This window comes from Thermobia domestica, chromosome 16 (genome assembly GCF_964235325.1).
Source record: "Thermobia domestica chromosome 16, izTheDome1.hap1.1, whole genome shotgun sequence".
In the NCBI taxonomy this organism is placed as follows: domain Eukaryota; kingdom Metazoa; phylum Arthropoda; class Insecta; order Zygentoma; family Lepismatidae; genus Thermobia; species Thermobia domestica.
In genome coordinates this window covers 128,110,071-128,123,125 of record NC_137469.1, presented here as the reverse complement: position 1 = coordinate 128,123,125, position 13,055 = coordinate 128,110,071, and the positions used below count along the sequence as shown (strand labels likewise).

The 13,055-nt window shown below is 32.4% G+C and overlaps 1 protein-coding gene across 4 annotated transcripts in view; it reads left to right on the top strand.

Annotated features, from left to right (window-relative positions):
* LOC145673404 (uncharacterized) overlaps nt 1-13,055 on the top strand; it is a 491,254-nt gene that overhangs the window by 308,186 nt on the left and 170,013 nt on the right. For all 4 annotated transcript variants that reach the window (XM_081743072.1, XM_081743073.1, XM_081743074.1 and 1 more), the window contains 2 exons: nt 119-335; nt 1,120-1,238. In XM_081743072.1, the coding sequence (XP_081599198.1) occupies nt 119-335; nt 1,120-1,238 (336 nt within the window). The remainder of the gene's footprint in view (nt 1-118; nt 336-1,119; nt 1,239-13,055) is intronic.

The window sequence follows — 13,055 nt, the reverse complement described above, 5'->3', positions numbered from 1 at the left end:
CTCGAAACATAATTCTGCCTAAGCTAGTGTATAACATAATACTATAAATGATAAAAATGCATAAGTTAGTATTGCATAGAAGTAAATATATATTAAGATCATGTTTATTATATTTTAGCTTCGTGGTACAGAATTTGTCACATGCGCTGTTATGAATTATGAAATTTACATATTGGAAGACTGGAAATGGACTCTATTCAGCAAACAGGAACTTAGAACAGCAAAATTTTCAAAATTGATTCCCAATACACGCTATAAGATAAAAGTTAGAGCTAATACTGTCAAGGGATATTCCAGCTTCTCCAAGATAGTCATTGTCACTACAGGATCTGGAGGTATGTTTGTATGTTATTGGCTACTTTCTAACGTATCATCTATAAATATGTGTAGGAGAAGTTATTTACCTTTTTTCTTCAATACGTATTTTATTTGTGTAATCACATGACGAAGATTTAGCTAGACGTATATTTTCAAAAAACGGTCGATATATTTTAGCAGCTATGTCAAAAACTGCCTGTTATCAAAATACTATTACAAATATAAAGTGTCCTCATGAAACTTAATGACATGTTTATATTCGTACCTCATGCAAATTCTTAGGGTCATCAAGTTTAGAAGGTTCAGGTGGACAAATCATGCAAACGAAACGGAAAAAGTGAAAATGTTTCAAAATTATAACTGGAAACCCGATCAGAAAAAGATCATAAGAAAACTTATGCGCCGATGGGAGGGAGATGTCTGGATCTCGTAGAAATAGGAATACAAAGTAGAAATTGGATCCAGTTGGTTAAGAACAGAAGTCAGTGGATAACTTTTGTGAATGCGGCATCATTGAATCTCCGTGTTTGGGGCATAGACTTAGATAATTTTATTCTAAAAAATACACAAATGGACATACAGAGAGAAATTATCAAAGTTTGTTTGTTAACTTGTAAAACCTGTACTAAAACGATAAACTTTTAATTAATTGTTTACTCTTCATTTCATAAAGTTTTAGGTAATAAATCTGTTTAGTGGAATATAATTAATAAGTTATATGGAATATAATTAAAATCTATTTATTTTATCAAGTTTTATGGAATTTTTCTTTCTACATTGTAAACGTATGATTTCTTTCAGTCTCTACGGAGGTCACAAACTTAAGAATCACTAAGCATTCGTCAAAAGATTTTCAAGTTCGGTGGGATCCTCCATCTCATATTGGTGGAAACATAACCCATTATCATTTGACGTATCAGGTATGTTGTTGAGGCTCGCTTATTTTACTAGAAATGTCTTTAAACATTAAATGTTTTTCATCTGAATCATAAACACGAATTTTGCCTTCCTGGTAAGCAAAAATACAGAGAAAATAAAATATAATTATATAATCAACAAAGATTAAATAATTATTTTTCCTAGAAGTGAGTAAGATTACGTATTATTTCATGCGTATAAAACATATTTTTCAAGTGTAGTCCAGAGTAAATAACCGAAATACTGACGGAAACTGGGTTTTCATATTTGTAAAAAGCCTAATTTTTTTTACTAAACTACAACATTGAAAAATTAGAATCTATATCTTATTTTATGTTATCATGTAAAACTCGGATATGTAAGTAAGAAGTAGGAATTATTATTTTTCATAGTATGACGATTTGAATACATTACATTATTATGTTTAATTTACCTTTTCAATTGTAATCCATGATTATTACTTTCTTATCATCCAATAACTAAATTCTTTTCAATTCATTCCAGAGTAGATTTTAACTTGTTTCTTGCTCATGTCTATGTTGAACATAACATTTGTATACCTATTCATAATGTTCAGAAGTATGCAAGCTTAGTGTCAATTCGGAAAGCAAGTTATAATTTCGAGGTATACGTGCACGGGTGCAAACATATATAAACATTTCTTCTGCGTGCTAATTTATATGTCTAGAGTAGTGTTTTCATACAAATATATATACAATTTCGTTTCAAATACATATATAATTTCGTTTTATGTGAAACATATTATTATACAACGTGTAAAATGTTCCAATAGCTGATATTTTGTCTTTAAACAACATGGTATTAGTATAATTACAAGTTATTTTCAGTACGAAGATACCGTAATGAACTTAATAGTGAGGTTAACGTTCTATCTTTTCTCAGCGTTTACAAGGACGCAATATTGATACAATAATATCTTTATAGGTTTACTCGTGTATATTGCTTTTCAAACTTATATTGCAATTGAATATTATTCCTATCTTATTTTCATGTTTATAATAGTAAAATATAGTTTTTTCTTTTCATAAAAAAGTATTTTTATTGAATACTTTACAAAGTAACATATCTGCTTATACAACTAATATATCGTTAATCCGTACAAAGCACAACTCTAACTTTATTTTTGATTAATAGCAATTTATATACAAGTTGAACCATTTATTTCGAAGCTCCCTTTCAACTTTTATACTAATAGATTTGGTGAAATTCTGTACGATGTAAATATGAACAGAAAAAAACATTGCTTGACATACTCTGAAAAATTACCAAACATTGTTACCTACCCAATATAAAGTTTTATACTTTCGAATGGTACTACGTCATTCATATTAAGCGAAAATTTACAATGGTACATTTATTATGAAGTCTTAGAGACAAAGGACGCGATGGCGTCACAAACATCCTAATTTTGAAATCCTTTTACAGCATTAATAATGCAAGTGATACTGACAAGAGAATAGACTTCCAACGTACTTTAGTGTCCAACACTATGATAGTGATATGACGTATTTTGAAAAGATATGAACAAAGTTACAAGGGATTAAAAACTTCAACCTTTTTTTCGAAAGGTTTTAGTTCGGAAACATACTTAGAGAAGTATTACACCCATACTCCGAGAGGCATTAAGATCATAGTTTTGCCCACAACGATTTGATATCTTTCTTTGGTTAGGTTTGCAATGATGCTTAAAGTTATACAAAGAACTTTGCTCTAATGCTAGAAAAACAAAGAAAAGCTACAATCATTGTAAAATCTTCCCGCAGATAAACTAAATGAGTGAACAAACGCATTTTCTTTTCAAGGTAGAAGTACCGAAACCATTCAAAAATCAAGTAACTATTTTAGATTGAATGACACTTGTTCATACTATACCAAGTATTTTGTTTTCACGGATGGAAATTTCCCAACACCTTGCCGAAGATCAGTTGGAAGGAATTAAAACAGCTGCCAAAAGACAGTATAACTCTGTTTTGATTATCACAACGGGTGCATTAGGCAGAAAATATGAATTCCCACTTATAAATTGCTTTTCTCATAAGCATCGAAATATGTGAGCGAATTTGAGCAGTGTTAATGCAAAACATATTTCTTAAGGTATACAAGTAAAAATATGTAAACTGATATAAGGATGTTACTTCACCCTATCACACAGGAATTTACTGAATTATATGGTTTCCTTCCTTTTGATTTCGCAAGATAATAATATCAAAGGCGATTAGTAGTTTTTGCTAACCATTCAGATGGGTGATCTTACTATCATTATTTTAAATAAGCATTACCAGTTTGAAGGATGATGTCAGCCTTAGCTGAGAGGTATATTATCAGCAACGTTGATTAAACTGATCTTTGGAAGCAGGTAGTGACTCAATGATAAGTGAACAACCAAAATGGAACTAGATTACATGGTTGACATCGGGACTAGTGTGAAAGTTATATCGAGTACCGGTAATGTTGTACGAAAGCTTTAGTTCTCAAACTGAATTGTATGCTTCTTTCTGCTCTTTCTATCTTAGTTGCTTTTTACCTTCATCCCAGAACCCTTATTTGGAGTTACTGGCTATTACCTACAGATATGATCTTACCGTCATAGATCTTGTTCTGGATAGTGTGAAGACTGTAAAAGATAAATACAAGTTTAGTTGTTTAAGTCTAGTATTACAAACATTTAATTAATTATACTCTAAATATCGAATATACTCTTCCTAGCGCACCAATTAGTACACGTTGTGAATTATTTGAGTAGTAGTAAAATGAGGCTTCTGCGCCACTGACCCTCTACCCACTTTCTCGGTCCCGCCTGAAGCAGACAACGAGTTTCCCAGTGCCGCCTGACACACTATGCCGGAGGACACAGGGAGGATACGAGAAATCGAGCATCGTGAACTGTCAACCCACGGTCTTTTACGACCTCCATTTTAGGGGTGAATTTGTTCCCTTTTATGAGCACCTTTTAGGAGGTGTACTCGTTCCCTTTTACGAGCACATTTTAGGGGGTGAACTCGTTCCCTTTTATGAGCATATTTTCCAACCCCTATGAACAAACAGCAGAACATCAGACTACGTAACATAACGAACATACAGAACAGCAAATTGAACTCGTTCCCTTTTATGAACACTTTTTCAGGGGTGAACTCGTTTCCTTTTATGAGCATATTTTTCAACCCCTATTTTAACATAGGAGATAACACATACGATTACGAACACATAGAAGAACAGATAACACATAACACTACGTAACACACAGCAGAACAGATAACACATAAGAGTACGTAACATAACAAGGGTGTACTCGTTCTCTTTTATGAGCATATTTTTCAACCCCTATTTTAACATAGCAGAAATTACACTGACACTACGTAACACACAGCAGAACAGATAACACAAAAGAGTACGTAACATAACAAGGGTGAACTCGTTCCCTTTTATGAGCATATTTTTCAACCCCTATTTTAACATAGCAGAAATTACACTGAGACTATGAACACACAGCAGAACAGATAATACATAGCACAGCTAATAAAAGAGCATGGCTTATTTTCCAACCCTTATTTTAACATAGCAGAAATTACACTGAGACTATGAACACATAGCAGAGCATAAGACTACGTAACACACAACAACCTCCATTTTAGGGGTGGACTCGTTCTCTTTTATGAGCATATTTTTCAACCCCTATTTTAACATAGCAGAAGACTACGAACACATAGCAGAGGTGTATTCGTTTTCAACCCCTTAGCATAAGACTATGCAACATAGCAGTTACGAACACATAGTAGAGCAGATAATAAACACAACAACCTCCATTTTAGGGGTGAATTTATTCCCTTTTATGAGCATATTTTCCAACCCCTATTTCAACATGACAGAGACTACGAAACATGGCGGACATAGCACAGGGGGTATATTCATTTTCTCCACCCCTAATGAAATTACATAGGAGAGCAGATAATACATAAGATTCGTTCCCTTTTATGAACACTTTTTAGGGGGTGAACTCGTTCCCTTTTATGATTACTTTTTCAACCCCTATTTTGAACATTTTAACATAGCAGAAATGACATAAGCATGTCCTCAAACTACTGACCATCGTAAACAAAGGTCAAACTCGAAAACGAAACAACATATCGAGGTGCTGTTTCCACATTTAGTAATTGGTCAACAGGTACCACAAGTTCCAAAATTAGTGGTCATCGAGGTCAAGGCCAAAATACTTAAAACCAAAAAACTCGAAAATGGATCCACATATTGAGGTGCTGTTTCCACATTTAGTAATTGGTCATCAGGTACCACAAGTTCCAAAATAGTGGCCATCGAGGTCAAAGGTCAACATACTTAAAACCCAATAACTCTTAAATGGATCCACATATTGAGGTGCTGTTTCCAAATCTAGTAACTGGTCATCAGGTACCACAAGTTCCAAAAATAGTGGTCATCGAGGTCAAAGGTCAACATACTTAAAACCTACTATCTCGAAAACGGAGCCACATACTCAGGTGCTGTTTCCACATTTAGTAATTGGTCATCAGGTACCACAAGTTCCAAAATAGTGGCCATCGAGGTCAAAGGTCAACATACTTAAAACCCAATAACTCTTAAATGGATCCACATATTGAGGTGCTGTTTCCAAATCTAGTAACTGGTCATCAACTACTACAAGTTCCAAAATAGTGGCCATCGAGGTCAAAGGTCAACATACTTAGAACCAAATAACTCGAAAATGGATCCACATATTGAGGTGCTGTTTCCACATTTAGCAAGAGGTCATCAACTACTACAAGTTCCAAAAATAGTGACCATCGAGGTCAAAGGTCAACATACTTAAAACCTAATAACATGAAAACTGAGCCACATATTGAGGTGCTGTTTCCACATTTAGCAAGAGGTCATCAACTACTACAAGTTCCAAAATAATGACCATCGAGGTCAAAGGTCAAAACTCGAAAACGGAACCACATATTGAGATGTTGTTTCCATATTTAGTAATTGGTCATCAACTACCACAAGTTCCAAAATAATGATCATCAAGGTCAAAGGTCAAAACTCGAAAACGGGGCCAAATATCGAAGTGGTGTTTCCACATATAGTAATTGGTCATCAACTAGTACAAGTTCCAAAATAATGACCATCGAGGTCAAAGGTCAAAACTCGAAAATGGAGTCAAATATCGAAGTGGTGTTTCCACATTTAGCAAGAGGTCATCAACTACTACAAGTTCCAAAATAATGACCATCGAGGTCAAAGGTCAAAACTCGAAAACGAAGCAACGTATTGAGGTGCTGTTTTCAAATCTAGTAACTGGTCATCAACTACTACAAGTTTCAAAAATAATGACCATCGAGGTCAAAGGTTAAATATTTAAAACCTAATAACTTGAAAACGGAGCCAAATATTGAGGTGCTGTTTCCACATTTAGTAATTAGTCAAAGGTCAAAACTCGAAAATGGGTCCACATATTGAGGTGCTGTTTCCACATTTAGCAAGAGGTCATCAACTACTACAAGTTCCAAAATTAATGACCATCGAGGTCAAAGGTCAATCTCGTAAATGAAACCACATATTGAGATAACGTTTCCTCATTTAGTAAATTTGTGTGATCTATTCAATTTTGTACAAAGCAGAAAAAAAGTGAAGAAGGAATAAATTTGAGAACATAATTTTAACTAGCGCAGAATTTCTGTACCTTTTTGGGCTATTCAAAAGAAAGCAAACATATGCCATATTAACTAGCTGAGAATTATTTAAGCAAAACGAAGAAAGCGAACATGGACCATTTTACTCAAATTTGGATGGAGTATTTATCTTTGTATGAACCAGAAAAAATGAAGAAGGTCCGTTTTGACTAGTTCAATATTTCTGTACAATTTTGTACTCCCCAAATAATCACAAGAAAATCAAAGAAGGGTCATTTTATACCTTTTTTGTGCTATTCAAATAATAGAGGGAACAAATTTCAGTGGTCTATTTTATTTTTGTACCAATCAGAAGAAAAGCAAAGATATGCCATTCTCAGACTTTTATACCATTTTGTACTACTCCAATAAACGAAGGAATACCAACCAGAAAAAAAGAAGTGAAGATCAGGTGGATTATTTTCTTTTGTACCAACTGGAAAAGAGAAGAAGAGCTATTTTAACTAGCTCATTATGTACTGTTTAAACAAACGAAAATTGAGCATTATGTAACTTTTGAACTACTGAAATGTTCTATTTTTGTATTAATTAGAAAAAACCGAAGAAGGGTCATTTTTAACAAGTTCATAATTTCGATGTTCTACTTTTTATACCAACGAGAAAAAATGAACTAGCTGAATATACGAAATAATAAATTTAAGTGACCTATTCAATTTTGTACTACTCAAATAAATAATGGAGTATTTAGTTTTGCACCATTTTGGAGTATTCAAATAAACAAAGGAATTATAACTTGTGTCAACTCTAAAATTAATTAAACGAAGTAATGCATTTGAAAAACCGAAGTTGAGTATTTTATACCATTTTGTATTATTTCAACAAACAAAGGAATAAGCAAAAACAAAGGATCATTTTATATCATTTTGAACTAGTCTAATAAACGAAGGCATAAATATGAGTGAGCTATTTAATTTTGTAGTTGAGTATTTTAACGAAAGAACAAAATTGTACTAACCAGAAAAAACCGAAGAAGGCCCATTTTAACTAACTGAGAATTTCTGTACCTTTTTGTAAATTTGAGTGGCCTGTTTTTTGTACTAACCAGAAAAATCGAAGAAGGTCCAATTTAGCTAACTCAGAATTTATATACCTTTATACTAGCTCAATGAACGAAAGAACAAATTTGGGTGTTCTACTTTTTTATACCAAACAAAGAAGAACCATTTTAACTAGCTCAAACACAATTTTAACTAGCGCAGAATTTATGTAACGCAAAAATTAATTTGGATGGAGTAACAAGAAACAGAGCAAAGATATGTCATATTAAATATTTAAATAAACGAGGGGATAAATTTAAGTGATCTATTCCATTTTGTACCCATGAAAAGTGTCATTTTAACTGGCTAGAATTTGAGTGGTCTAAAAAAGGCGAAGAAGGACTATTTTATATAATTTTACTACTCAAATAAACAATGGAGTATTTAGTTTTGTACCACCGAGAAAAACAAAGAAATTGTACCATTTTGGAGTATTCAAATAAACAAAGGACTTATAATTTGTGTCAACTCTAAAAAGGACCATTTTAAACTAGTCTAATAAACGAAGGTATAAATATGTGTGACCTGTTTTTTGTACTAACCAGAAAAATCGAACTCTTTTTATACCAATCAAAGAAGAACCATTTAGGCTAGCTGAGTATTTTATACCATTTTGTACTACTAAAATCTCAGAGAGTTATTAGGTAAAGATAACAATTTGGTAGTGGTGAACCAATTACACCACCATTCTGCGACAATGTTGCGAACACATTTATACCATCTAATTTCTCAGATTTAAGGTTAAATTAAATGGGAAAGAGCTGTACAACAAATTGTGCAAAAGTATTTGGGAGATATAAGTAAGAAGTATTAGGATGGAATTAGCAGATGTACTAATAGAAAAATTTACAAACAGAATATTACACAAGATGTTGCAGGTATTTTAATTTTTGAATGGAAGGACAAACCTATTAACACTATTTGTAACAACGATGATTCCGTGGGTGTAGATTGTCTTAAATGGAATACAGGTAATTCTTCCATTAAAATTTACATCTAATTGATTTTGTTCATTGTTCAGACAAACGTTTACAGGGTATTACGAGATTGGAAGCAATTATCTTTAACTACTATACTGATGAGTGGATCCAATTTTACACACCAAAAAATATTTTACAGATATGGATAAAGTTAACCGATGCTTATTGGGGTAATTTCCAAAGTAAAGTTGTAGGATAAAACAGAAGATCGTGAGAATCGAATCTTGTTGCTCTTGGTCTAGAATGCAAGAATTGAAAGAGCTAAAAACACAACAAATGTATGCTGAAGAGCGTAGAAGAAAGAATTTGTTTTCTAATTTCTGAAGTGAGGCTAAGAAGCTTGTTTGTTGTATAAAAGGTGGTCATAAGAGTATGTTTTTAAAGTTATAATTCAAAATGGACTTTGTTTACTAAAGCATAACAGGTTTACTGCAAACGATAAATCGACGTCCTACTAGTGGGTTTCTAAATACTGATTGGCTAGAATAGGAGTTTAAAATAATGCTTGGTCCTCTTAAGTCTGCTCCAAATAAGCATAAGGAGAAAGTAATATTTTTTAACATAGTGGTTTAATCCGTATGTATTCGAAAATGAATTATTTAGGCTATTAAGTCGCAATTCGTTTTACTTTAATGCCATACTGTTTTATTTTTTAATCTATGTACTAATTGATCTACTCGCAGCAGGATTAGTTAAAATGACCCTCCTTCTGATTGATATACATATAGGCCACTCAAATTTGTTCCTTCGTTACAAAAAGGCACATACATTCTAAGCTAGTTAAAAATGGTCTCTCTTTGCTTTAGAGTACAAGAAAATGATTAGCGCAAAAAAGTAGAACATAGAAATTTATTCACTTTTTAATAAGCCGGCAAATCTGAATAGGTTTCTTTATTTGAGTAATACAAAAGATAAAATGGTCTTCCTAAAAAAGCCAACAAATTTTCTGGTTAGTACAAAACTGAATGGGTCTCACAGATTTATACCTTTGTATATTTGAGTACTACAAAATTAAATAAAATGACCCTTCTCCGTTTTCTTCTGATTAGTATAAAAGGTAGAACATCCAATTTTATTCCTTCGTTTATTTTAGTAGTACAAAAAGGTACATAAATACTGAGTTATTTAAATTTTACCTTCTTCGCTTTTTTAATGCAAATTTTTCTGCTTAGTACAAAAGTGAATAGGTTTTTTGTCGTTAATACAAAAGTATGTATGCCATTCAAATTTGCTCCATTTTTTGTTGGTACATAAGAAAATAGTCCATCCAAATTTTATTCCTTCATTTATTTGATTAGTACAAAATGTATATAAATTCTGAGCTAGTTAAAATGATCTTTTTTCGCTTTTTCTTTCGTTTATTTGAGTAGTACAAAATGGTATAAAATACTCAGCTAGCCTAAATGGTTCTTCTTTGATTGGTATAAAAAGAGTTCGATTTTTCTGGTTAGTACAAAAAACAGGTCACACATATTTATACCTTCGTTTATTAGACTAGTATAAAATGGTCCTTTTTAGAGTTGACACAAATTATAAGTCCTTTGTTTATTTGAATACTCCAAAATGGTACAATTTCTTTGTTTTTCTCGGTGGTACAAAACTAAATACTCCATTGTTTATTTGAGTAGTAAAATTATATAAAATAGTCCTTCTTCGCCTTTTTTAGACCACTCAAATTCTAGCCAGTTAAAATGACACTTTTCATGGGTACAAAATGGAATAGATCACTTAAATTTATCCCCTCGTTTATTTAAATATTTAATATGACATATCTTTGCTTTGTTTCTTGTTACTCCATCCAAATTAATTTTTGCGTTACATAAATTCTGCGCTAGTTAAAATTGTGTTTGAGCTAGTTAAAATGGTTCTTCTTTGTTTGGTATAAAAAAGTAGAACACCCAAATTTGTTCTTTCGTTCATTGAGCTAGTATAAAGGTATATAAATTCTGAGTTAGCTAAATTGGACCTTCTTCGATTTTTCTGGTTAGTACAAAAAACAGGCCACTCAAATTTACAAAAAGGTACAGAAATTCTCAGTTAGTTAAAATGGGCCTTCTTCGGTTTTTTCTGGTTAGTACAATTTTGTTCTTTCGTTAAAATACTCAACTACAAAATTAAATAGCTCACTCATATTTATGCCTTCGTTTATTAGACTAGTTTAAAATGATATAAAATGATCCTTTGTTTTTGCTTATTCCTTTGTTTGTTGAAATAATACAAAATGGTATAAAATACTCAACTTCGGTTTTTCAAATGCATTACTTCGTTTAATTAATTTTAGAGTTGACACAAGTTATAATTCCTTTGTTTATTTGAATACTCCAAAATGGTGCAAAACTAAATACTCCATTATTTATTTGAGTAGTACAAAATTGAATAGGTCACTTAAATTTATTATTTCGTATATTCAGCTAGTTCATTTTTTCTCGTTGGTATAAAAAGTAGAACATCGAAATTATGAACTTGTTAAAAATGACCCTTCTTCGGTTTTTTCTAATTAATACAAAAATAGAACATTTCAGTAGTTCAAAAGTTACATAATGCTCAATTTTCGTTTGTTTAAACAGTACATAATGAGCTAGTTAAAATAGCTCTTCTTCTCTTTTCCAGTTGGTACAAAAGAAAATAATCCACCTGATCTTCACTTCTTTTTTTCTGGTTGGTATTCCTTCGTTTATTGGAGTAGTACAAAATGGTATAAAAGTCTGAGAATGGCATATCTTTGCTTTTCTTCTGATTGGTACAAAAATAAAATAGACCACTGAAATTTGTTCCCTCTATTATTTGAATAGCACAAAAAAGGTATAAAATGACCCTTCTTTGATTTTCTTGTGATTATTTGGGGAGTACAAAATTGTACAGAAATATTGAACTAGTCAAAACGGACCTTCTTCATTTTTTTCTGGTTCATACAAAGATAAATACTCCATCCAAATTTGAGTAAAATGGTCCATGTTCGCTTTCTTCGTTTTGCTTAAATAATTCTCAGCTAGTTAATATGGCATATGTTTGCTTTCTTTTGAATAGCCCAAAAAGGTACAGAAATTCTGCGCTAGTTAAAATTATGTTCTCAAATTTATTCCTTCTTCACTTTTTTTCTGCTTTGTACAAAATTGAATAGATCACACAAATTTACTAAATGAGGAAACGTTATCTCAATATGTGGTTTCATTTACGAGATTGACCTTTGACCTCGATGGTCATTAATTTTGGAACTTGTAGTAGTTGATGACCTCTTGCTAAATGTGGAAACAGCACCTCAATATGTGGACCCATTTTCGAGTTTTGACCTTTGACTTTGATTATCATTATTTTGGAACTTGTACTAGTTGATGACCTCTGGCTAAATGTGGAAACAGCACCTCAATATGTGGATCCGTTTTCGAGTTATTGGGTTTTAAGTATGTTGACCTTTGACCTAGATGGCCACTATTTTGGAACTTGTGGTACCTGATGACCAATTACTAAATGTGGAAACAGCACCTCAATATTTGGCTCCGTTTTCAAGTTATTAGGTTTTAAATATTTAACCTTTGACCTCGATGGTCATTATTTTTGAAACTTGTAGTAGTTGATGACCAGTTACTAGATTTGAAAACAGCACCTCAATACGTTGCTTCGTTTTCGAGTTTTGACCTTTGACCTCGATGGTCATTATTTTGGAACTTGTAGTAGTTGATGACCTCTTGCTAAATGTGGAAACACCACTTCGATATTTGACTCCATTTTCGAGTTTTGACCTTTGACCTCGATGGTCATTATTTTGGAACTTGTACTAGTTGATGACCAATTACTATATGTGGAAACACCACTTCGATATTTGGCCCCGTTTTCGAGTTTTGACCTTTGACCTTGATGATCATTATTTTGGAACTTGTGGTAGTCGATGACCAATTACTAAATATGGAAACACCATCTCAATATGTGGATCCATTTTCGAGTTTGACCTTTGTTTACGATGGTCAGTAGTTTGAGGACATGCTTATGTCATTTCTGCTATGTTAAAATGTTCAAAATAGGGGTTGAAAAAGTAATCATAAAAGGGAACGAGTTCACCCCCTAAAAAGTGTTCATAAAAGGGAACGAATCTT